This window comes from Dama dama, chromosome 23, assembly GCF_033118175.1.
Source record: "Dama dama isolate Ldn47 chromosome 23, ASM3311817v1, whole genome shotgun sequence".
NCBI classification, from domain to species: domain Eukaryota; kingdom Metazoa; phylum Chordata; class Mammalia; order Artiodactyla; family Cervidae; genus Dama; species Dama dama.
The window spans coordinates 55,186,309-55,213,184 of NC_083703.1; the positions used below are offsets into that span (position 1 = coordinate 55,186,309).

The 26,876-nt window shown below is 49.5% G+C and overlaps 1 protein-coding gene across 9 annotated transcripts in view; it reads right to left on the reverse strand.

The window, feature by feature from the left end:
• Positions 1–26,624, reverse strand: part of OSBPL2 (oxysterol binding protein like 2) — a 35,819-nt gene extending 9,195 nt beyond the window's left edge. For 3 of the 9 annotated variants that reach the window (XM_061126887.1, XM_061126883.1, XM_061126879.1), the window contains exons 1-6: positions 26,523–26,624; positions 8,315–8,485; positions 4,915–5,059; positions 3,172–3,247; positions 2,888–3,022; positions 2,182–2,279 (exon numbers count right to left, since the gene is read on the reverse strand). In XM_061126887.1, the coding sequence (XP_060982870.1) occupies positions 2,182–2,279; positions 2,888–3,022; positions 3,172–3,247; positions 4,915–5,059; positions 8,315–8,351 (491 nt within the window). In that variant the 5' untranslated portion in view covers positions 8,352–8,485; positions 26,523–26,624. Of the gene's footprint in view, positions 1–2,181; positions 2,280–2,887; positions 3,023–3,171; positions 3,248–4,914; positions 5,060–8,314; positions 8,486–9,483; positions 9,592–9,670; positions 9,767–26,522 lie in introns of those variants that run through there. The other 6 variants (XM_061126884.1, XM_061126882.1, XM_061126885.1 and 3 more) reach the window with 6 other exon arrangements.
• Between the last annotated feature and the right edge of the window lie 252 nt (positions 26,625–26,876).

Here is a 26,876-nt window from a genome sequence, read left to right on the forward strand (position 1 = left end):
GGGGTAGAGGACCCACAGAGCCCCTGACCCCCACATCTGGGAGGGGTGCTGGGATAAGGGGACCACACATGCTGTCACACGTGGCAAAAACATCCTACATGGCTCTCCAGTGTCACACTTGGCCTAAGGCTGACCACACACACACACACACACTGTGCCCCTGGGGCGATCATCCACACACAGAACAAGCAACTATGTGGAGAGGCCTCCTGCCCTGACCCCCTGCCCACCCCAGTGCTCTTAGGACCAGCGACTCAGAGGCCTGACAGCAAACTGTCACCGGAGTTCTAGAAGGATGCCCACTGCCCAGGAAAACCAGAGTAGGACTGTCCAGCCTCCTTTCAAGGCTCCCAGGATGTTTGTGATGAAATGTCTTATGCCCCAAGATATTCCTGGCCAGGAAACAGGATTTTTAGTACACTTTCTTTTTCAATAAAAATGTCAGTTTTTAATTGTTCCAGAACTCTGAATACACCTACAGCTGTAGTCATTAAAAATTATAAAAGCTCAACCACATAATTACTAACTTAACTGGAACCAGAATTTCCAATCATTACAGAGGAAAGAAAGTTGAAAAATTAGATTTTAAAAGGTTGCCTACCAAGGTATGTAATTTACAAAATGAATACTTGTCTAAGAACAGAAAGTGTTATTTTTAGTTATCCATGAGCAAGCTCTAGGGACAAAACGATACTGGTGAGTGGCCAGTTTAGTTACATTGCCCAAACAGGAAGATGGCTGTCTCACACGTGTGGCACGCGGCAGACACCGGAAGCGTGACTGGGAAGTTGTGGCCTGACACAAGTGTAGAGAGTGTGTCAGTGTTCCCTACCAGTTTGTGAGGCTAGTTCAGCCCTGAACTATGCTCTGAAAGAGACGGACACTGGGCTGTCACTACATTCAGCACCTTGGAGGGCTTGCATGCTCTTAATCCCCCTGCTTACTTTCTGTTGTCTGGAACTCTTAATGTACTATTCTTTGATTTATCTTTTCAGATATTTCAATGATGCTCTTAATATGCACAAATGCCAAAAACTATCTAACAGCTACATAAGGGCAGAATCTCGAATACTGGACTAGAGTATGCTGACCAGAGGGAGGAAGCTCTTGCTCAAGAGGAATATCTAAGGAACATCTACATGAATTCTAGATACAAGGGTTCCCCTGAGACTGACCCTCAGGCCAGCCTTCCCCTGCCTGGGCTTCAGCTTCCCTGTTTCTCCAAGGAGAGGGCTGTGCCTTACAGTCCCTCTAGCTGTGACCTGCCACAGCCCCAGGCCACCTGCTGCACTCCTGTTGTTTACAAGCCCCCTGGCAGCACACAGCATGCCTTCTCCTAACTCAACCAGCTTTCTCGAAGAAAATGAGACGTGGAGAAGGGGTCCTCCAGCACCCAGAGCCAGCCAGCCTCTAAAGCACACTAAAACCCAGGAGGATCCCCACACAGGTCCTGTGCACGGAGGGGCCACTGCTGAGCCATCCAGGACGAGCCAGAAACGGTGGAATCTGAAACTGGCATGAATGCTGCCTCCCCACCTGGGAAGAGATGCATGTGCAGGCTGCCTGCATCACTAAGATGACAACTCCTCCCCGGACGGTCTGAAAGCAGTGCTGACACATACACCTCCGCACACACGGTAAACTCTGACACATCTGAAGGGCCCGTTCTCAGCCGCCTAGCATCCCCACACCCCAGCATCATCTACTCACCACTGGAAAGACTCAACCATTAACAACACATATGCAGACAAGGACCCAAGAACTACAGCCAGAAGTTTGTGGTTCTTTGAATCCAAGATTAGTCACACAATACACCACTGTTTTATAAAGATGCTGCAAATTACAGTAGGCCTCGCAGACATGCCCACATACACAAGCACCCAGCAGCCCTATACCCCGCCATCCCCTCTCTGTTCCTGAACCTAACCTAGGTTAGGTCCTGAGCCTAAACCACACATCCCGGCCATTCCTGAACCTAATGCAGTCTTCAGTTTTCAATTCGGTTTCTCACAAGGGTTCTGTTATGCCATTAACACAACACCTCTCTAATGTGAACCATCTTTCCACCCGTAGGAAGCCCCTCAATTCAGTCGCCTGGAGACGTCCATACTGCACAAGGACCCTCCTCACCCGTCACTAGAGTCCTGTGCCCAAGAAACCATGAGGGCCCTGTCCACTTACCTGATGAGCTCATACGTCTCCCCCAGGAGTGGGTTGAAGGGCTTGCCGGTCCTCTCCCACTGGGAAGCCACAGCAGAAACCGCAAAGGCCGCCACAGACTGAAAGCAACCAAAGGCCAGTGAGGGGGTGGTGACCACGAGGACGTGTAAGCCGAGAGCTGGGGTGGCGCCCAGACATACGCTCGGGGTGACTTCTCGTCTCCCGCTGGTAATGCATGTGAAACCACAGAACTTCCGGGGAAATGCTGTTTATCACCCACCGCTTCCTCAAAGCCACAGAAAGCAGGAACTCTGCCGTCTCCCACCCCAGTTGGGGCCTGCCCTGCAGGCTGTCTTTCACAGATGTGTACACACACACACACACGCATACACATGCACACACTTGCATGAGAGGTGGTGCTGTAAGGACCCAAGAGGGGCCAACTGCCAGCCCCACACCCCCCTGCAGCCCCGCATGCCCAACCAATAGGAGGCCAAGACCACAGCCATGGAGAATGTGCCTGTGGCAAATGCCTAGGCCGTTGGGCAGGACAGTTCCCCAAAGTCAGTGTGAGCCGCTCCGGCCCTGCTCCCAGATGTCCCACTGCTGAGGGCCTGGGTCCCTGCCCCCACGTGGCCAGTCAGATCAAATCACATTCTTAACTGCTATGGTCTGCACGTAACCAAGCACAGTGCCAGGTGCCCCCCGAAATGAGCTTGCCACTCACCTGCATCCTTTCCAGGGACTGGGGCTGGCGGGAGGCTCTGTGAATTAGGTACACATGTTCCATGTACTCTGTGATCCGCTGCAGGAAACTCAGGGGCTCATTGAAGGCTATGGGCATCGTGATCTTGGACAGTTCCTAGGAGGAGCCGGAGAGGACCCGCTCCATTAGCAGCAGGCTCTCCCCACACCCGCCCCTGCTCCGAGCACCACTTCTTGGGAGTCACAGCCGCCTGAGCCAGACAAGATGGTGGAGGCCCCGCGGGAAGTCTGGCTGTCTGAACTTACCAAGCCAATGCACTTCTTCAATATGCTCCACACGCTGAAGTCGCTTCTGGTAAACATCGGGGCAGGCAGAGATGTCCTGCAGAGGAGCAACCAGAGCGACACGTGTGTTTCAACAACATGAGAGTCACTTACAGTGGATGGCTCTGCTCAGTGGCACTTGTCTTTCACCTTTTCTAAGCATTAGGGTTTCTCTATGCTGGCTCGCTAGTGGAGGAAAAAAGGACCAGACTGCTGCAGAAGTCCCAGAGAAAGCTTTCTGCACCGAATACTGGAGGGCCTCCTAGGAAATGATCACGGCCACATGGACGACCTTCCCCCATGGAGCTGGGGAGTCAGGTCACCACACCCCCACCCCAGGGCAGCCGGGCGCCAACAGCCAGGAGTAGCTACAGGACCATGGACAGAGATCAGACAGGAAGGAGTCCCACTCAGAAAATATCTCAGAAACCAGCTCTTAAACCCCTCTGAAGCCTGTGTTTGTCTTTCTTGAGGTCCTGCGTGGCCACAACATGACAGGCCCTGGCTGTGAGGGGTCACGAGGAGGGTGGGCAGGGCCCAAAGATGGCCCTGCATGTAGACAGGAGTGAAGGCAGAAGCTGACAAGATGGAGGAGAAGAGGGGCTGGGGCTGGGGCACAGAGCAGACAGAGCCCTAACAAGGGAAAAGCTGGGGCACCTAGGACCCCACGAGGCTGGGACCTCTGACAATGGGCAGGGCTGCCCCCGGGGAGAGGCACAGGTGCAGGTGTCATCCTTAGAGGAGACCCTTACAGTTCATGGTCCAAACTAACACACTGGAGAAAGGGCTGCCGGCACCCTCACTCAGGGCTGTGTGTCTACTGCCTGGGAGCTTTAAGAAGGGGGCAGACCTGTCCAGAAACGGTGGAATCTGGGCGAAAAGCAGGCACAGGAGGTGCCCACAGGAGGCCTGGTGTGGCAGGGACAGGCTGGGACACAGGAGCTGGCAGAACTGAGGGCATCCAAGACACATCTCCAGAGGCCAGCAAGGCAGGCTGGGGGACGGATATGGGAGGAAGAGGGGTGCGGTACCAGGGCCAGCTTGAGCCAGATTCCGGGGTATGGGAGACGGCGGGGGGCTGATGGCTGAGCCCAGGCCATGAGACCAGGCAGGAGGTGCTCTGGCAGCTCAGGTTCCCGCTGGGTCCAGTGCAGGGCAGAGGCTGGGTGAAGGTGGGCTCCCTGGGTGGACAGAGGCCACTGCCACCATCCCAGGGGCTCCACATGCTTCTTGTCTGTCCCACCTGAGTCCTCCCTTCTGTTGGCGAACTCGGGTCACTGTCACTGGAGTCTGCTCACGTGAGAACCCAGTGGTGGTTGAGAGAGAATGTAATGTGGTCTCGCTGCACCAAACCACCCTCAGAAACTCTCAGGGTCAGAGGTCAGTGTGTGGAAAGAGAATGCAGGCAGATCTGCATGAAGCCAGCAAGATGGTCTGGTAACAGTGAGGGCAGGCTGTGTGCAAACACCAGGGCACCCTGGAGCTCAGTCCCGCAACCCGGAGCAGGCACAGCCGCCCTGTCAGCTTACGGACGGGGCTCAAGTTGAAGAAGCACCATCACTGATCTGCAGGGGCCACCCAGAGGCTGGCTGAACAGGCCCTGGATCTGCCCAGTGACGCTGAACAAAACGTTCTCAGCTCACAACCTGCACCCTCAGCATATCTAGAGCAAGTTGAGTACAGGTGTGCTGGGAGATACTAAGATGTACCCATGGGACAACCTACCTGTGCTTCTGAATCCCATTCTCCTGAGGAGTCCTGTCCCCAACTTTTCCGATCCCATTACTTTTGCTGGTGTCCACATGAATCACGCCAGTGAGTCTCTGATTTGCCTCTGAAAATTCCCCGGAAGAGTTATCAGAGTCAAAGCCTGTGTGAGACAAGCAGAGGGTGACATGGCAGGACGTCACCTCTAAGGATTCTCACTGAAAGCAGAAAACCTGAAGCTCTAAAGTGTTTCTAATGGACAGTCAGAGTAATTAACTCCACTTGCCAAGAGCTGCAGACAGAGGTGGAGAACGAGGACTGCTCCTGGGGGCTCCCCAAGGAGGACCCCACCCTGCCACCCACATTGCATGCTCCATGGTCCTTTCCATGTGGGGCAGCCCCAGGGCACTAGGACGGTCTTCCCGCGTGGTCATCAATGACTCATGTCCTCTGGGGTGGTCACACCTAACTCAGGCCACAACATCCTCCTCCTCTGTCCATGTTTGAGGTCAAACTCAAACTCTGCATCATGTTCTGAAACACATCTGCTGTAGTATTTCTAAGACTAAGCACCACACCAATGAACCAGCAGAACCTAGCCAACCTATGAACAATAACCCAAACCGTGGATGATGGATGTGAACCCAGAGAGTACACGGTACACGGAAAACTTGGAGAAAATGACCCATGAGGACTAATGTGAAACACAGGTAGCCGTCTCCTGGCCTGTCCAGTCCCCGAGGAAGAAGGTCACAACCCTGGGCAGACCTCTGGGTCTTCTCCACCAGGAAGGCTTTTTCCGAAGTGATCAGTGACTAGGGACAAGGGAAGTGTGTTTCCTTTTGCTCGAGGGCGAGCCTGGAGGGAGCTGTGGCTTCCAGGTGAGTCATTCCAGCTGGAGCAGGGGCTCCTGACCGCTGACCCCCAGCAATGAGCCCACGAGGAGCACAGGGTGGGCTCCCATAACAGCCCCTCATTTCTGAGTGGCAAGTGGGGCCCAGCGTGAAAGACCCGGGGGGCTACTGCCACACACAAAACGTAAACCACCTCGCCACTGATAAGCTTCCTTGAGAAAATGCAAAAATACCTTCTTTCACATTCTTCTCTATTGACAAATCCACAAAATGTAGTAGCACTGAAACCAATGACACAATGAATTTGAAAGGATATATTAAAAATGATCAATACCTTCTGAAATAACCTGTCACCTCTAGTTTTTGCTAACCATCCCCAAAGTGACACCTGCTGATTCCCAGCATAAACGTGGGTCTAAACATAGCCTGAAATGGTTCCAGCTTAGGGATGCTGAGTGCACAGGTATCCCTGTATTCCTCGGGGCTGAGAATCTAGGCCACCATTAAGTAGAAAGTTCGTTTAGATCACAGCCCTGGGGTAGGCCCCAGAAAACAAGGCAGCTTCTCCCTCACAAGTGCCTGAAGTCTTGTCTCTGGTGAAGCCAACGCTCTGTAACAGCTTAATCATCTTAACACACAATGTTTCTTGTTATTACACAAAGAGAAAATACAGAACAGACAAGGAGCAAGCTGAAAGCATCTATAATCTGATTACTTAGAGATACCTGTCTTTGACAGGTCAGTCTGACTTTTTAAACAGCCCTTCATCTGTACATATTCTCATGTGCTTTATTTAAAACCTTTCAATTGAAAGGTACTGATTCTCATAGGGAATAACTGTCCATTGAAGTCATCCATTCAGTAACTGCTGGGTTTAAATATGTCTTAAACTAGAGTCACAAAAGTTAACACCGACTGTAAGACAGGAAAGTACTCACTGGGCATTTCACTGCATTGGGAGACTTCAGATTTTTCATCTTCCTGTTGCTTGTTTGGGAACCAAAGGACTGAGGTGAGAAACTGTTTTCACCGAGAAACCTGCTTCCTCTGCCTCCATCTCAGGGACTTGTGGAAGGTCCCGCCGTGCGGAGAGCCAGGGATGGAGTCATACACACATGGCACCCCACACAGTTCAGGGCCTCTCCAGGGAAAGCCCTCAGGAGAGCCAGTTACACTGGTCCCAGTAAGAGGGCAACTCCAGGAGGCTCCTGGGTGAGAGGGCCTCACTGAGGTCAGGCTCTTTTGGTTTCAGACGTGGTGCCTCTGCCAGGGCCAGGCGGACCAAGGGCATGATTCCCCGACAACCAGCTGCTAGGTGGAATTCAGCTGCTAACAATCACTGATGAGCGGGTGGTTGAGCAGACAATACGCTTCCCAGGAAAACATGTCTACAGGGAACATAATAGCTATGAAATCTCGGGAGATGACTCAGTGGTTCAGCCTTTAAGAACAGCGAGGAGAGCACAATGCCAGCTCCTTCTGGGGCTTTGGACGAGAGTAAGTCCATCACCTGGGGCTGCTGGCCCGCAACTGCTCCAGCCCTCCCTCGGGAGAAGTATGGTCAATGAACGCAGGCAGCATGGGGCCAGGGCTCCACCAGGGCTCCAGGTGTCCCGGCGGGGACAGCACAGGTGTCTGGGGACAGCGACCACCACCAGGCAAGAGCCTCCTGTCGTGCTGGGCACCACGCTCTCTCGGCACCAACCATGGTAGGGCCCCTCTGACAGCACTGGGGAGATTATCACTGAAGGACCTGGCGGTAGTAACATTTCAGAGCCGCTGTTTCTATGTCCCCACATCTGAGAGCAGGCCATGGACTGGAAGAGTCCCCTGAAGTCCGTCTCCACCAATAAGAACCCTCAGCAAGAAAAGCAAAGTGATGCTCCCAGTGCTGACAAGTGGGTGGAGGGCAGCGGGGGCATCTTGAACTTGAGTTTGGGGCCCCCTCAGGAGGTGACAGGAGGAGGAGGGGCTGCTCTAAGCAAATGTGGCCTGACCCAGCCTGGCCTCTCCTGCCCCCCACCCCCTGCCCCCCGCAGTCACTCACACACACACAGAACACCCATCCCACCATACATTCCACCCCACTAGCCTGTGTACCAGTGTTCACAATGGTGTTTGAAATGCGAAACAGAACTGAACTTTTTTTTTTATAACTGAACTTTTAACACAGCAAGAGTTGCTGTGGAAGCAGATGATCTACTACTCTTTGGTAGACTTTAAGTGGTACAAAACAAGATATAGTTATAAGACAGGACAGTAAGGTTTTGATCATTATAAACAATATAAGGATGCTGACCAACACATTCAGGAGCCAAATAAAAACATTTACACCCGAGGGCAACCCTTTCAAAGACTGAAACACACAGTTGCCCTTTCATGTTATCTCCTGTGGTCCAAAGTGGATGTTTTCCTCCAAATCTGGGCCAGGACAAGTGCTTTTCCTGGGAACACGTCACCCTTCTCTCCGTGTGGCTCTCCCAGGCCATCCTCATGTCCCCAGGCTATGTCTGAGGGCTTCGCACTCATGACCTGGCCTCTGCGCTGGCACCCACTCCGCTTACCTGTGACGGCATCGAAGAACTCCTCCTCTCCGTTCATCCTTCAGCAGCCAGGCGCCCGCCGCCTGATCTGGAGGGTCCTCTACTCAATCATTGTACTGAATCTACATCGACACTGTAAGAAATTTCACGCTGTGAACTTTTTAAGGTAAAAATCCAACAGGCACTGGAGACCTACAGGGGAAAAAAATTTTTTTTTGGTGTATTTAGCTTTCAGAGGTTGTATAGTTTAGAAACATTTAAAAATACCCATTCACTATCCTTGAGTTCATCTCGATTACATCCGAGCAAAATAGTAAAAGGAATGACCTCACACAAGAGGAAACAGTCACATCTGTGTCCATCAGAGGGCACCACTATCTGAAGTTGCTTTAAAAGCCACTGTCCACAGCTGTATAAGGAGCACTGAAATGACTAATCTGGGGTCACGTGGACAGTTCGAAAGGCCAATTAGTGAAAGTGAGGCGTCCACATATCAAGGCCCCAACACACCTCTGCCACTGCATATCTTCACCAGAAGCTGGAACAAGTGGTTATAAATAATGCAAAGTTCTGTTAAAACATTTATTCCACATTAACCTGAAACCAACTTTCAACTCTGGGGAATTAAGACTGCTGTGTAAGTTCGCTGTCCTCAGCATAAACTGTAATCAACTTAAATTTTTCCAAAATTATTGTAGCTCAATATTTTAGGAGAACTCTTGCATATTAACTTCTCCCTTATGAAGCAGTGTTTCATCAAGACAGGCAAGAGACTGTCCCCACAGGTTTGACGTTCTAGGAAAATCAGCAGAGACCCACGGTTCATTCACTGTGTGAGGTGGGCACAGGACAGAGCGCTCCCCTCCAGTTCTGAGAGCAGTTCCAAAGGAACAGATGGTCCCCAGGCCTTGGAGCGGCCACATGGCACCTGGTATCACCACCAAAGGGTTCATCTCGGGCTCCATCCTGAGCACAGGTGAGCATCTATGTCATAAAACCAACTGGGATTGGGTTTTCCATCCTTCCTCCGCCCAAAAAGCTCTTTCAGAATTTCCTTTCCTTCCCCACCTTCCTAACCTGCTGGCAGAACCACACCCGGGCAGCTTCAGGAAACACCCATTCAAAGCCTCACTCAGTCATCCATGCTGGTTCTGTTTTCCTTTTGGCAAATTAGAGAAGTTATTGCTCACTTCTGACTCTTCTCTGATGTGACAGGCCCAATCTACAACATCCAGCATCACACTCGGGCTCCAGAAGCCACGAAGCAGAACCAGGGTTCCCTGGAGGAGAAATGGCTGAGTCCAGAAGTGGGGTCCCTCTAGAGGCAGCAGGAAGCTGGCAAGACTACTTGAGTCAGGTCAAAAGGTTCAGACGAACCTGCAGAGGCTCCACTGAGACAGCAGGTTCCTGTGAGCCCTGAGAACAGCCAGAGTAGTCACCTCACACATTTAAGTACCCAGGTTCACCGAGATGCTGAAAAAGAAATCGACTGGTCACTACTGGATGGATGATGACAATACGTTCTTCTGAAAACTAGGACATGCAGGAAAGCACAAGCCTTTGAGTTGCCTTCCTGTGCAGGCTCTCTGTCCCACTTTTTAAAGGCGTTCCTGCTGATCCATGAAGGACTGGGCTATGTCCATTCTGTGTGCAACCCTGATGAATTCCCATGTCTGAGGCCATTTCATCACAGACCCACATGCGCTACCTGCCTCCTCCTCGGGGGTCCTGCTAAGAGAATGGACCCTCTTCCAACCTTAACTACCAACGTAAGGAACACAGAGAAGACAGGAACATGCCAAACTCCACCAAAGGGACACTGTGGGCAAAATCCAGACCCTGGGCAAGTATACAGGGTGAAACTCAGCTTCTTCAACCAATAAATCACACACACACAAAGTGGCAGGTAAAGGGACACTTCCCTATCTTGAGTGAGATGACAGTTTCACGGGTATAGACAGATGTCAGAACTCATCGTACGCTTTCAATATGTGCAATTTAGGGAACTCCTAGTGGTCCAATGGTTATGACTCCACGCTTGCACGGCTGAGGGTGCGGGTTTATCCCTGCTGGGGGAACTAAGATCCTGCAAGCTGTGTAGCGGGGCCAAAAATAAACAAATACCGGCAATTTACTGTATGTTAATTATACCCCCTAGTTCAGTTTAGTTCAGTTTAGTCCCTCAGTCATGTCCGACTCTTTGTGACCCCATGGACTGCAGCACACCAGGCCTCCCTGTCCATCACCAACTCCTGGAGTCTACCCAAACTCATGTCCATTGAGTCGGTGATACCATCCAACCATCTTATCCTCTGTCATCCCCTTCTCCTGGCCTTCAGTCTTTCCCAGAACCAGAGTCTTTTCAAATGAGTCAGCTCTTCACAGCAGGTGGCCAAAGTACTGGAGTTTCAGCTTCAACATCAGTCTTTCCGATGGACACCCAGGACTAATCTCCTTTAGGATGGACTGGTTGGATCTCCTTGCAGTTCAAAGGACTCTCAAGAGTCTTCTCCAACACCACAGTTCAAAAGCATCAATTCTTCGACGCTCAGCTTTCTTTACAGTCCAACTCTCACATCTATACATGACTACTGGAAAAACAATAGCCTTATCTAGATGGACCTTTGTTGACAAAGTAATATCTCTGTTTTTTAAGATGCTGTCTAGGTTGGTCATAACTTTCCTTCCAAGGAGTAAGCGTCTTTTAATTTCATGGCTGCAGTCACCATCTGCAGTGATTTTGGAGCCCAGAAAGTAAAGTCAGCCACTGTTTCCACTGTTTCCCCATCTATTTGCCATGAGTGATGGGACCAGATGCCATGATCTTAGTTTTCTGAATGTTGAGCTTTAAGCCAACTCTTTCACTCTTCTCCTTCACTTTCATCAAGAGGCTCTTTAGTTCTTCTTCACTTTCTGCCATAAGGGTGGTGTCATCTGCATATCTGAGGTTATTGATACTTCTCCCAGCAATCTTGAATCCAGCTTGTCCTTCATCCAGCCCAGTGTTTCTTGTGATGTTCTCTGCATATAAGTTAAATAAGCAGGGTGACAATATATAGCCTTGACGTACTCCTTTTCGTATTTGGAACCAGTCTGTTGTTCCATGTCCAGTTCTAACTGTTGCTTCCTGACCTGCATACAGATTTCTCAAGAGGCAGGTCAGGTAGTCTGGTATTCCCATCTCTTTCAGAATTTTCCACAGTTTATTGTGATCCACACAGTCAAAGGCTTTGGCCTAGTCAATAAAGCAGAAATTGATGTTTTTCTGGAACTCTCTTGCTTCTTTGGTGATCCAGAGGATGTTGGCAATTTGATCTCTGGTTCCTCTGCCTTTTCTGAAACCAGCTTGTACATCTGGAAATTCACGGTTCACATATTGCTAAAGCCTGGTTTGGAGAATTTTGAGCATTACTTTTCTAGCATGTGAGATGAGTGCAATTGTGCGGTAGTTTGAGCTTTCTTTGGCATTGCCTTTCTTTGGGATTGGAATGAAAACTGACCTTTTCCAGTCCTGTGGCCACTGCTGAGTTTTCCAAACTTGCTGGCATGTTGACTGCAGCACTTTCACAGCATCATGTTTTAGGATTTGAAATAGCTCAGCTGGAATTCCATCACCTCCACTAGCTTTGTTGGTAGTGATGCTTCATAAGGCCCATTTGACTTCGCATTCCAGGATGTCTGGCTCTAGGTGAGTGATCACACCATTGCGGTTATCTGGGTCATTAAGATCTTTTTTGTACAGTTCTTCGGTGTATTCTTGTCACCTCTTCTTAATATCTTCTGCTTCTGTTAGGTCCATACCATTTCTGTCCTTTGTTGAGCCCATCTTTGCATGAAATGTTCCCTTAGTATCTCTGATTTTCTTGAAGAGATCTCTAGTCTTTCCCATTCTATTATTTTCCTCTATTTCTTTGCACTGATCCCTGAGGAAGGCTTTCTTATCTCTCCTTGCTATTCTTTGGAACTCAGCATTCAAATGGGTATATCTTTCCTTTTCTCCTTTGCTTTATGCTTCTCTTCTTTTTACAGCTATCTGTAAGGCCTCCTCAGACAGCCATTTTGATTTTTTGCATTTCTTTTTCTTGGGGATGGTCTTGCTCCCTGCCTCCTGTACAATGTCACGAACCTCTGTCCATAGTTCATCAGGCACTCTGTCTATCAGATCTAGTCCCTTAAATCTATTTCTCACTTCCACTGTAATCATAAGGGATTTGGTTTAGGTCATACCTGAATGGTCTAGTGGTTTTCCCTACTTTCTTCAATTTAAGTCTGAATTTGGCAGTAAGGAGTTCATGATCTGAGCCACAGTCAGCTCCTGGTCTTGTTTTTGCTGACTGTAGAGAGCTTTTCTATCTTTGGCTGCAAAGAATATAATCAATCTGACTTCGGTGTTGGCCATCTAGTGATGTCCATGTGTAGAGTCTTCTCTTCTGGTGTTGGAAGAGGGTGTTTGCTATGACCAGTGTGTTCTCTTGGCAAAACTCTATTAACCTTTGCCCTGCTTCATTCTGTACTCTAAGGCCAAATTTGCCTGTTATTCCAGGTGTTTCTTTTTTTTTTCCAGGTGTTTCTTGACTTCCTACTTTTGCATTCCAGTCCCCTATAGTGAAAAGGACATCTTTTTGGGGTGTTAGTTCTAAAAGGTCTTGTAGGTCTTCATAGAACCGTTCAATTTCAGCTTCTTCACACTCCCCCCCAAAAGATACTTATAGGCACAGATGTCATAACTGCATCTTTTAAACTGCTCTTATCTTTTCAAGCTATGCACTGAAACACATCGGATAGAATAACAGCATGTCTGGGAGTTTCTTCAAAATGACTTGGGGAGAGGCCGGGGTGGTTAAGGGGACGAGATGGGCCAGAAGCTGGTGAACTGCAGGGTATGGGGACAGGCTCACAGGGGACCATGGTGCTGTGCTTCCTGCTTCTCTGTACCTTTAATATCTCCCATAATAGAAGGCATGTTCAAAGCCATGGTATTTTCTTTTTATGTGCTTCCCTGCCCATAACAAAAGTCCCAATGTTCAAAGTAAATCAATCAAAATTCATGGAAAGCCTTTAAAATGAAGGTCAGGCTTAAAGTAAGATGTCAGGCTGGACAAACAGTGAAGACAGGAGCTGAGCCAAACAGCTGGGACTGTGACGTGGCTGCAGCCCTGTGACCCTGCCACGCAGATCTGTGGTCCAACCACCACCAGGTACCCGAGCTCCATGGAGAAGGCTCCACAAGTCCAGGCCAGAAGCCTCGCAGCCACCTCAGACCTGCACACACCTGCCAGGTACACAGTTAATCCCGCCCAGCGTCCAGGCCATGCCTAGGGGAGTTATCCTAAAAGCCACACACCTTGTATGGTCTTTCCTGTGCCAGGAGAAACCAACCACCACTATGGGATCAACATAAGATGGCAGTGATCTACCTCCTTCAGGACAGAGGGCATGCCTGGGAGCGACAGCCCCCAAGGGATCTCCCTGAGTTTGGGGGGGGCCAGGGGCAGGGAGAGTGGGGCCCCAGGGGCATGGGGGCAGGGCATCCTTGGTCCTATCTCGGTTTGGCCGCCCACCTGACCTCTTCTCGGAAGCCTTATGGCTGTGGGACCCTCCATACTCAGTCCCCTGCTGAGTGGCCTCTGACCCCAAGGTGGTCCTTGCCTCCAATCCAGCCCACACCCATGGAGGGACACTAAAGTGGGCAGGGAGCAGAAAGCCTCCTCTCTGGTGTGTCTGCTGGACCTCAGAGAAGACCGGGTTTCAGAAAAAGACTTTCTTTTTTCAAATCAGCTGCTTCCTTTTCTAAGTCCAGAGAAAAATGCAGAAAAGTAAGCTTGTGCTGGACATCTTTGTGGGCCTCCAGGGGCTCCCCCTCTGCAGCCCCTCCTCAAGCCCCACAGTGAGCACTCCCTCCAGGTCCCGTCAAGGGCCAGCAGCCAGGGCGCCCCACTGCTTTCAGGTCCCCACAAGGTGCCTGCCCCTCCACAGAGCTCCTCACCTCTCTTCAAGGTGCCCACCCCCAGAGTGCTGCCCCATGCTCGCAGGACCCGGCTCTAAATGCGGACTGTTCACCACCACATATATGAATACCCGCACTCAGGTCTTACAAACCCATCTTTACATTTTCTTAGAAAAACAGACCTAGTCACTGACGAATAATTGGCTGGCTTAGGGACCTGGTGGTTAATCTCCAAGGTCAACTCACTAAAGAGTCAAACTGTGTATTACTTCTCTGCTCAAAAATGAGCAAGGCAACCTAGATGCAATCTTCACAAAGAAAGAAAAGCTCACCAATAATTTGAAAATTCTAAAGCTACTTTTGCAGTTAAATGTCAATTCTGAATTTAAATTGTCCAAAATAATATAAATTTTATTTAGTAATTTAAAAATACATTAGCAAGCATCAACCAGATGGAAGATAAGAAACAGAAGACTTGAACAACACCATCAACCAATTAGATCTAACAGACGTATCCAGAACACCCCACCCAACAACAGGACACACCTTCTCAAGTGCACGTGGGACGTTCTCCAGGACAGACCATATGTTAGGCTACAGACTATGTCTCAGTAGATTTTAAATGATCTGTATCATACAAAGCATCTTCTCTGACTACAAAATGAGTTAGAAATCACTAACAGAAGGAAAACTAGAAAATTCACAACGTTCTGGAAATTAAGTAACATTCTCTTAGGAATTCCTTGGTGGTCCAGTGGTTAGGACTCAGCTTTCACTCTCAGGAGACTGAGTTCAATCTCTGATCAGGGAACTAAGATCCCACAAGCTGCCCGGTACTGCCAAAACAAAAAGAAAAACTATCTTAAACAACCAACAGATCAGAGGAAAAAACTACAAGGGAAAAGTAGGAAATCCTTATAAACAAATGAAAATGAAAACACAACACACCAAAGTTTATGGGACTCAGTGACAGCAGAGCTAAGTGGAAATTTTATAGCAACCAATACTCATGTTAAAAAATAAGACATCAAATCAATAAACTAACCTCACAACTTAAGGAAGGAGAACAACAAATGCCAAAGCTAGCAGAAGGAAGAAAATAATAAGAATAGAAAAATAGAGGAAATCAGTGAAACCAAAAGTCAGTTCTTTGAAAAGATTAACAAAATCGATTAATCTTCAGTTAGACAGACCAATAAGAAAGAATACTTAAAAAACTAAAATCATAAATTGAAATAAGGACATTACTCATTCTACAGAAATAAAAGGATTATAAGAAAGGGCTATGAACCCTGCAAAACTGGATAACCTGGATGAAATGACAAATTCCTAGAAACACAAAACGTACTAAGCTCAAATCAAATAGAAAATCTGAGCAAGCCAATCAGTAATCAAAAATCTCCCAACAGAAAGCAAAACAAAACAAAACAAAAATCTCCCAACAAAGAAAAACCCTGGATCTGACAACTTCACTGGTGAATTCTACAAAACATTTAAAATAGAACTAACATGAATTCCTCTCAAACTTTCCCCAAAATTAAGAAGAATAGACACTTCCTAACCCCATCTATGCAATCAGGCAAAGACCCTACAAAAAAAAAACTACAAACCAATATCCCTTACAAACACAGATGCAAAACTCCTCAACATAATACTAACAGATAGAACACAATGACACACATTTAGCAACATATTAAAGAGGATTACATGTCATGACCAAATGGGATTTACTCCTGGAACGAAAGGATGATTCAATACATGAAACTCAATTGATGTAATATATCACATTAATAGAATGAAGAAGGGGGAAAACCACATGATCATCCCAACTGATGCAGAAAAATCATTTGGCAAAGCTCAACACCTTTTCATGATAGAAACACTTGATAAACTGCAATGGAAGGACAACATCATAAGGGCCAGATGTGAAAAAACAACAGTAAATATCATACTCAGTGGTGAAGCTTTTCCTCTAAGATCAGGAAACCACTGATGCCCACTTTCAACAGTTATAGTCACCACAGTACTGAAAGTTCTAGGCTGAATAATTAGGCAAGAAGAAGAAATAAAAGTCATCCAAATTGGAAAAGAAGAAGTGAAATTATGTTTGCAGATGATGTGATCCTATATAGAGAAAACACTAAAGATTTCACAAACACACACAAAAAAACTATTAGGATAAATTAATTCAGCAAGGTAGTAGGATACAAACTCGACATAGAAGAATCAGTTGTATTTTTACACACTTAAGAGTGAACCATCTGAAAAGGGAATCCCCAAAACAATCCCTTTTACAATGTTATCTAAAAGGACAAAGTTCTTAGGAATTAACCAAGGAGGTTAAAGACCACATAATGAAAACTATAAAACACTGCCAAAAGAAATGAAAAACATAAGCAAATGGAAACATATCTCATGTTCATGGATTGGAAGACTGAATATTAAGATGTTGATACAATTCAAATCAATCTATAGATTCAATACAATCCCTATCAACCATCAATGATGTTTTCTGCAGAGACAGAAGAATCCATTCTAAAACTCATATGGAATGTCAAGTGACCTTCAATAGCCAAAACAAACTGAAGAAAGGAGAACAAAGCCAGAAGACCACACTTCCTGATTTCACAACTTACTACAAAACTACAGTATAATCAAAACAATGTGGTACTAGCCCAGAGACCAATGGAAAAGAAGAGAGTCCAGGAATAAATCCTCACATATACAGTCAATTGACTTCTGACAAGCAAGTGTGCTAAGACCATTCAAGAAGGAAAGGACTATCTTTTCAACAAATGGTGCTGGGAAACTGGATATCCACAGGCAAAGGAATGAAGCTGGACCCTATCTTATACCATATACAAAAATTAACTCAAAATGGATCAAGGACCTAAATGTAAGATCTAAAACTAAAAAACTCTTAAAAGGAAGATACAGAGCAAAACCTTCATAACTTTGGATTTGGCAATGATTTATTGGATAAGACACCAAAGTGAAAGTGAAAAGTGGCTCAGTCATGTCCAACTCTTTGTGATCCCATGGACAACACAGTTCGTGGAATTCTCCAGGCCAGAATATAGTGGAGTGGGTAGCCTTTCCCTTCTCTAGGGGATCTTCCCAACCCAGGAATCAAACCTAGGTGTCCTGCAACTGCACCAAAGGCAGAGACAAAGAGAAATTAGACAAACTGGACTTCATGAAAAAATTTTAAAATTTGTGCATTATATACTATCAGAGTATAGAGGCAACCCCAGAATGGGAGAAAATATTTGCAAATCATACATCTGAAAACAGATTAATATCATGACTATATAGAGAACTCCTAAAACTCAATAACAAAAAACAAACAACCTGATTCAAAAATGGGCAAAAGAGTTGAACAGACATCTCACCAGAGAACACATACAAATGGCCAATAAGCATATGAAAAGATGCTCAGCTCACTAATCATCAGGGAAATGCAATCAAAGCTACAATGAGACACAACCTCACACCCTTTAGGATGGCTACTATCAGAAACAACAGAAACTGACAAGTCTTGGTGAGGGTGTGGAGAAACAGGAACCCGTGCGCATGGTTGGTAAGAACATAAAATGGTACAGCCGCTGTGGCAAACAGGAGGGCAGTTCCTTAAAAAATTAAAAATAGAATTACCACGTGATCCAGCAATTCCACTTCTGGATATGCACCCAAAAGCACTGAAAGCAATTCTTTCAATTTTTTGCACGCCCATGTTCACAGCAGCTAAAATGTGGAAGCAACCCAAGTGTCCATCCACAGACAAAAGGAAAAGCAAAATGGGGTCCAGACACATGACGGAATATTATTCAGCCTTAAAAAGGAAGGAAACCCTGCTGCATGCTACAGCACTGAAGAACCTTGAGGACATTATGACCAATGAAATAAGCCAGACACGGAAAGACAATTACTGTGTGATTCCACTTACACGAGGACTGTAGAGGAGTCAAATTCATAGAGACGGAAGGAAGAAGGTGGTTGTCAGGGGCTGGCAGAGGGGAAACAGGGAGCTGATGCTTAATGGGTCTTTACCATTTCACAAGATGAAAAGAGCTTTGGGGTGCATGGTGGTGATGGCTGTATATACGACCACTGAACTGCACACTTAAAAATGGTCAGGATGGTAATTTTTATGCATTTGTATTTTACAAATACAAATTTGTAAAATTTGTATTTTACTGCAACTTTCTAAATTGGAAAAAAAAATACATTAGCAAGTAGGACAAACAAGAAATGAACAACTGTGCACAGAGCTCCACGCGCTGGGTGCCAGGCTCTGAAGCACTGCCCTAGAAAGGGAGAATTCCCCTGGGAACTCTGACAGCTTCTCATGCGAGGCTCTCGCTAAAAAGGGTCCCAAACCCCAACCACACTCCAACCTCAGGGTATGCTGCTCCTTGTAACGGCTCAAACGAATGCAGCCAAAACCTTCCATCCCCATTTCCACTGGGAGAGACCAGGGAACTAGAGCACCAGGGCTGGCGTGGGGGAGCGGATTTGGGAATTGAAGAAGGGTACAGAACTGGCCAGAAGGCCCTCAGAGTGGACTCCACGAGGCCTGGTCCCACCCCCCACCCCCACCTCCTGCTCCCCAGAGCTTACACTCAGAGGGTGGTCACGGAGTAGGTCACCCCAAAGGAATCGCTAGTGAGACCCGGCCAGGGCCTCAGCCGGGGGGCACGCTTCCCTGATAGGACATGTGCTCAACCCATCAGATGCAAAAAACAAGATTTCCGTCAAGAATGAGTCAGAGACAGAAGCAAGGCAGCAGCAGCCAGCAAGAGCCCAGTCTGTCCATAAGTTTCTCAGTGTCCCACAGCTATCAAGGTCAAGGTCAAACTCTTCCCGGAGACAGACAAGCCCATGCAAAGTGCAGAGGGCAGCAGTCACTCTCGGGCCAGTGATGGAACAGACCAGAGGTCCCAGCATTGCCCTAGGGCCTCCCCTTCCCGGGGGCAATCTGGCTGGGACCAACCTGGCCACACCCCCGAGGCTGTCCTGTCAGACCCCAGAGAGATGCTACAGAGACGCTTCCATGTTACCAGAGCACACAGGCTGGGATGACCACCAAGAACGTGGAAGCAGCATCTCTTCTGAGTGTGAAAACCAGAGTTTAGCACATAATGGACACCATCAGTATCTGGAGCAATTGAAGAGCCGAAGGATGGGGATGGGAAAATTAAATCTGGAAAAGGGGAACCAAGACTGCTGGGTGATGCCAACTCATCCTGGGGTGGGGCAAGCGTGCCCACAGGCTCTCCTGATCTGGCCGCTCCCCAAGGAAGGAACAAGGCCCAGGGACACCACCAGTCCCAGGGCCTCCCGAGGCCACATCCCCTCCATTTGGCAGTGTCACTGTGGGTGAACAGTGACCTTTGTGGTCACTGACTGTTTCAGTTTTGAGATGTCCACTTTGTCAAGGAAACCCACCTGTCACCTGGATGCCTGACAACTCCTATCTATCCTCCTCCTGCCACCATGCCACAGAGCCCAGCTTCTTTCTTCTGTAAAATAACAAGACTTAATGGACCCAAGCAGGCAGTTTGCATCAATCCCAGCGCCGCGCTAAAAGTACTCTCTCTAACCTGCTCTGTCCGGAGCAGTGGCCACAGGGCCACAGGTGACTCTGAGCTCATGCAGCGAGGAAGCCAACGCTTATTTCTCTATGACGCTACCTGGCTGAATCCCTTCTGCTCCAGTGGCCAACGTGGCGGGTGGTGTCCATCCCAGAAAGAGCGCTGCAGGGCCTCGCTGGGCTGGGACAACACGGGGACCCAGGAAGCTCCGGTGGTCCCGCTTGGCCTTTTCACACAAGTCAGGCAGTGGCAGCAGAGCTGGCCTGGTCCCTGCAGCTTTCCCAACCAGCCACAGATGGAGTGCAGAGAAGAGCATCAGGCCAAGCCTGCCCTTTGTTCTTATTTCCAAAGCTGCCCTGGTTTTCACACCTTGAACTCACTGAAATGCGCACTTCACTACCTGCTGAAGAATGATCAGATCTTCATGCTCCTAAGGCTGGAAACGCTTAGTGGTGGAATCAGGTAAACACCCCCACTCTGCTCCCAGCAAGGCCTCTCAAAAGGCTGGCCGTCATCTGCAGAGCACCTATCCACATGCACCTCAGGGACCACAGGAAGGAACCGAGAGTGGCCTTTTGGACACGGTTCCTTACACTCGATGGAATCCAGTTGAGTCTAGTTGTGCCTGAGGCTCCATCAGGGTGCTCTTTTAGGGCAAAACAAGTACGTGTGTATTTTCTGACTGTGGACTTTCCACAGCCCCAGCCTTCTGCAAGGTGGTGTGATCTTCATCACAGATGAAAATACTACAGGGACCTCAAAATGTCTTCGCTGAGGGGTGGATGTTAGGGCGGGGGGCCAGGGCAGCCCAGCCCCAGAGGCTCCCGTCTTGTCCATGCCAGCGAGCAGTTTAGTCAGCACATGACTAGCCGAGGTTGTTAGGGGTTCAGGCAAGAAACTGAAAGTTTCCAGACTCAGGAAGGTAAGCAAACCTCTCTGCTGTGTAAACAGCTCCATTAATCACCCACTGTTTACTATTCTCCACCCCACAGGGCAAACCAGCCCGGTCCCAGGAGCCACACTTCCTGCTGGGCCTCAGCAGCAGCTGAGACCCCCATCCACCTACTTGTCCATGACAGACTCAGTTTAGACCTATGCGCCCCCCACCCCCACCCCTGGGATCCAACTGCTCCCTGTGCAGTGGCAAGCACCAAGACAGTACGTCTTGGTACGCACTTTGAGGACACACTTTGATGACGCAGCACACAGTACTAAAGGCAAGGACTGCACGGGATGAATGGATGCTCTTCTGTGCAGATGCATTTGTTTGAATCAACACAGAGTAAAGCAGAGTGGTGTGAATGCAGCCTGGGGTGTGGGTGAGACAGCTCTAGACAGGGAGCCCGGGGCTGTGTTCATACAAAACCACAAGAGCCGCAGCCACCGTGGAGGCAGCGCACCGAGGGCCGGGAGCAATCAGGCCGTGGAAATGCCCCTCCTGCGGCGGGTCCATCTCTCATGAGCAGGAGCACAGCCTGGACACATTGGCGGGGACTGCTCCAGATGCCACATCCATCATGGGGCAGGGACCAGTCTGACAGCCTCACCCTTTCGCCTGCTCCCTCTCCCACTCCAGGTCCTTCCCCATCAGCTCCCGCCCAAGTAGGACATACTTGCTCGCTCCCCCAACCAGTTTCACCTGCTAAGAAGTTCACCAACCGAGTCACACCTGCCCCAGGCACTTCCTCAGCGTGAACCAAGGTCAGGGAACTCCACCAATTTCTAACCACCCCACCCCTAAGAAAAATAAGAGAGAAACGAAAAGGGAAAAATTGCAAAGTTCTGTTTGCGTTCATTCTTTTCCCCAGGAACCTGACTCAGACTCTTCGTTCAGTTCTCAAAGCAAGGGGCAGCAGGGGTGGGGGGTGGAGGTGGTCCCTGATCCTGATCCAAAACAGGTTAGGACCCTGTAGTAGACCCTAACCCCTGGCAAGAACACCAGCCCCGCTGGAGTCACAGGAGTGGGGCGCACACACGACCCAGGCCTCCCACCTAGGAGCCCGCTCCCAGGAGGTGAGGTCTGGGCCTGGAACCTCCACTTTTTACAGAGTTGCACAAGTTCTTCTGGTAAGAAGCCCTGCCATTGAACCCACAGCACCCTACCTCCAAGACGGACTTCATGGCGGCCCTGGGCCCTCTAGCCCTCTCCCTCACGTGTCGGAACATGCCCCATGGTTAATGCTTCTTCAGAACACAGGCACTGGTGCCCAACTGGTACCAAGATGGGGACAAGATGCTATGGCCCTCCCTGGTCACGGCCCCAGTTCACACCTGCCACTGCTGGAGCTCTCTCTGAGGTGCTCCTTTTCACCCACAAAGCTGCCCGCTTTGGCCGTCAGAGCACACACTTCCCTGGTTTAAGGCAACAGTGGAACTCACCCTTCAGCCAAGCACAGTGGCACAGGTGCCAAGTCACAGCTGATCTTTTCTCACGACCAGCGTTTCATTTGTTCAGTAAAACACACACCTACCCCTGCCCCCCCTTGGCTGCCGTCGTCTTTTCTAGAATCTGGGTTCAGGAAGACTTTGCACAAGACCATTTCTCATGCCAGGCTCTCCCCCAGCCTGGAAGGCACCTGTCCCGGGCACCTGTCAAGGCCAGTGGGCCCACTGCTCTGATAAAGGTATGAGCTCGAGGTCAGACAGGTCTGCCTCACCCAGAGCCACATAGACCATTCCTCCTGCCATGACCCCAGTGCCCAGGGGTGAGCAGACTTCCTCCCCCGCCCCACGCCCCCAGGCTAAGGGCCGGGCTGGTTCAGGGCCAACTGGGCCAGCATTGACTCGGAGTTTGCATCTCAAAAAAAATCCTGCAAGAACTCCACTGATGAAATGAGAAAGCAAAGAGACAAATAAACATCAGGCAAAGAGGTCTCCACACCTCTACGTCTCTAAACACAGTCCTTTCTGAAGGCTGACCTCCGCTGTCCAGCTCATCGCACAGGTACGAGTGTTTACATCACTGGGAAAGCCAGTTGAAAGATGGTGATGCTTTGAAACGCTGCCCGATGACCCCAAGTGCTTTTCTGAATTTGGAAAAAAGAGGAAATAAGAGCCACAGAGATCCCGGATGGGTTACAGTGACCATTTCATTACATGTTTGTTAAGGAGAGCTGCCGGGCTGGGCCAGTATTCCACACACGCTTCCAGCCAGAGGGCAATACTGCTGCAACGCCAATGCCTGGGATTTATCAGCAAAAATGCTTTGACAAGTACACACTGCAGCAGAGACACAAATTAATCACGGTGCACAGAAACTGCACTGGAAGTCCCAAACTAAGACCTAAACTACTAACGATTCTTAGGATTTAAGTATTTGTAAATAATTATGTTCAAATGCTAACTTCCTCCCAGGATCCATATCAATTCAATCTTAAAGTGCATCAAGTTTCTGTCTGTGGGCCTGAGCCCCAGAAGAGATAATGCTTGGGTCCAGGGGTCTTCCTACAAGACAACTCCACCTGAATAGTCATATCCTAAAAGTGTTACTGTGAAAAAAAAAAAAAAGTGTTACCGTAGCTCATTTCAGTAGAACTGCAAATCTACCTATCAAAGATTTCCCTGGTTTCCCTTCACTGATAAGCTGCATTTGTCTGTCTGTGTCAGTGTCGGGAGAGGTCAATTTCAGGGCTCTCAGGTCTGCGACTGAAAGTCTACTGAGAATCTATGACAGTGCCAGGTCCACTCAGTTACATTTTCACATATAACCTACGCAATAGCCCACTTTACAGGCCAGCATCCTTGAGGCAAGAGCAGATGAGTAACTTTCCTCCCATCAAAGAGAGCCAAGGGGCCAGAACCGGAGAGCCTCAGGCCACTTCCGGGAAGATTCCTAACCTCTCAGACAGAACACTTCAGCCACCTGAGGACCAGCATCACAGCCCTTGCTCAAAGATGCAAGCCTTGAATGCCTTATACCCACACAGCCAAACTCCTAGGAAAAGATGGGCACTGGCTTTTCACAGGAATACTAAAGAAATCATTTGAAGACAGTATAAGAATATATAAAATGTTTCCAAAAAAATAAAAAAATAAAATGTTTCCAACATTTCATAATTAGCTGAAGATTTTACCAAGATTTGTACCAAGATCTCTAAAGTCAGGCTGGTTTTAAGTATTTATCCAAGACTCGTTTGCCAGCACTTCCTGGAAGGCCTAGATAAGATGCAGTGGGATGAAGGTCAAGCGGCACTTTTTAAACACTAAAATGACACTGCTTCTGAAAACGGTAAGCCAGAGCCAGAACCCTCTGAATACACCTAGGAGGAAAGGAAAGCCCTCAGTGCACGGTTTATAGCCTTAAGTTCACTGATCAGGCTTGCACAGAAATGAATTCAAAACCACAGGCCTGGGCCCAATAGCATATCCATCCATGTCATCCCTGCCCCCTCAACTTGCCCTCTCACACAGCGAACATTAGCGGCTTCCCCACTGACTGCAGAACTGGGCACCAGGCAGGATATTTCAGCAAAATCCTGGATAGCCAGATAGAGAATTACTACTTTATTTCAGAAGAAATTAAACGGTTTCATAAACATTCATGCTCACCCCAAATGAAAAGCTATCAGTTATGTGTGCTGCAAGAAACAAAGTTCTGACACACAGTCATGAGGCAATTAAACGTTCCACAGAAAAATGCTGAAGGGACCTTGAGAAAGAAAATGTTGGTTTTAAAAGGCAGTATAGAGAGGTATTTAAGGATGTGCACCCTGGAGCCAGACTGCCTCGGTTCAAATCCCTGCTCTATAACTTACTCCTATGTGCTTTAGAGTAAGTCACTTAACCTCTCTACTTCGCTGGTGGCTCAGACAGTAAAGAATCCGCCTGCAAGGCGAGAGACGTGGGTTTGGTCTTTGGGTTGGGAAGATCCCCTGGAGGAGGGCATAGCAACCCACTCCAATATTCTTGCCTGGAGAATCCCCAAGGACAGAGGAGCCTGGCGGGCTGCAGTCCATGGGGTTTCAAAGAGTCAGACACGACTGAGCCGACTAAGTACACACACTTAACCTCTCTGTTCCTCAGCTTTCTCATGACTAGACATAGGATAATGGAACTAAGGAAGAGTCTTGGAGGCTGTTGTGAAAACCACATGAATCAAGTGAATATAATGTGCTTACAGCAGTCCTGGACAACCCTTGTCAGGTATTACTGTCATCTTAGGTAAGAGCTTATTAACAGAAGGACAGGTGAAGCAAACAGAAAAAGTAAGCTCTAAGGAGATTTCGGCTGTCCCTAGACTGAACAACAGCACACTGCCAGGAGCTGCGTAGGACAAGGAGCAAGTGCAGCCCGTAAGGTTCCTGTCCACAACCAAGGGACAGAGAGTTAACCGTGTACCTGCCACACGTCAGAGCTGCTGCAGACAAGCGCTGCATCTGCTGTCTTATCAGCCCTGCCAGGAACATGGCTATGTGTCACAGAGGAAGGAACTGAGGCCAGGAATGCTGGGCAAACACTGCCCAGGGCACAGTCAGGAAGGGCCTTCGCTCTGCCACCAGGACAAGGAGCCACAATGACAGGGGTCCCAGGACACCTCTGCTCCCCAGCCCCACTGGATGGACAGGGCCTGCAGCTCACAGCCAGGCATGCAGCGGGCACCCCAGAGACGTCTGCTGAACTGCAGAGTGAGACCACGTTTCCAAATGTGCACAGGCCGCCCCAGCAAAGGGACTAAGGCACAGGATGCTGCTGCTGGGAGGTCCAGAGTTTGTCCTAGACTGACCCCAAGGACAGGAACCCAGCTTCCTGGGAGGCGATCCTCACACTCAAGAGTGCCAGGGACAGCCTAACACCACCCAGCTGCTTCTCCCAGAAAAACCTGGGAAGACTGATTGCTGATTACCCAATAGTCTTGCCCTTAATAAGTCTTGGGCTTATTAACTCTCAAGATTTATTCTGCTGATTACTGAAATGTAACTGCAGAAAGAAGGAAGCTTTTAAAATCAGATTACATATCTAACTTATCTAACATGTGTTAAGTGTAGAGCTCTCTGCAGTACGTATAGTCTGCTAAGTAGACAAATTAAAAACAAAAGGAAGAGCAGGGGAGGGGGTGGACATGGGCACAAAACCTCGCAGGGCACAGACAAACCCACAGGTGGTCGCAAGGGCAGGGGAAGGGAGGGCAGGAGAGGGAGGGCTACACCACGAGCGGGGACACTGGCTCTTCACCGCGTGCCCTTGCAGGCTGGTTGACCGAGGACGCGGCTACCTTAGACACAAGGGAAAGTCGAGGGTCCCGCCACCCCTGCCCAACGCGCCCCTCGACTCATCCCTGCCGCTGAGAGGGGCGCCCGGAGGGCTCCCGGGCCCGCTCTCCAGTCCACTTCCGGGTGCGGCGGCCGGCTGTCCAGCACCGGAGCCGCAGTTGCCCGGAGACGCGGGGTCTGGGCGGCCGCCCGGGACCCAGGCCCGCCGCCCCCGCCCGCGGGCCGTCCCAGCCGCCGGCCGCCAACTTTCCTCCCAAGTTTTCTCGGACCCAGGACACGGCCGGCGGGCTGGCTGGAGGCGGGAGACCGGGCGGGCCGGGGCTGGGGTCGAGGCCTGGCCAGGGGCCGGGGGGCGCGAGGCTCTGGCTCCCCCCTAGCCGGGCCCGGCCTCCCTGCCGCCCGAGGCCCAGGCCCGCCCTCCCGACGCCGGGCGCGGTTCCCGGGAGACGTAGGGTCGGGGTCCCAACCAGGTCACTCACCTGGACTGCTGTCCCTCCGCCGCCCGCCGACTCCCGCTGCCCGCCCCGCCCCCGCCCCGCAGGCCAGCGACCCACTGACACCGAGGCGGAAGTGCGGCCGGCCGCCCCGCCGACTGACAGCCCACGTTCGCCACTCGCTGCGCCCGGCGCCGTCGCGTCAGCCGCCGCCGGTCCAATCAACGCTCGACCCGAGGGCGGTGCTGGGAGGCGGGACTATGCTAATTACGTTGTCAGATAGGCCCCGCCTTCCGCCCCTCTGGAGTCCGGCCCTTGCGGAGGAGTGACGATGCGGGAGACCAATCAAAGAGGGTAAAGGCGGGATTATGCAGATATAGACGCGAAAAGGGTGGGCGA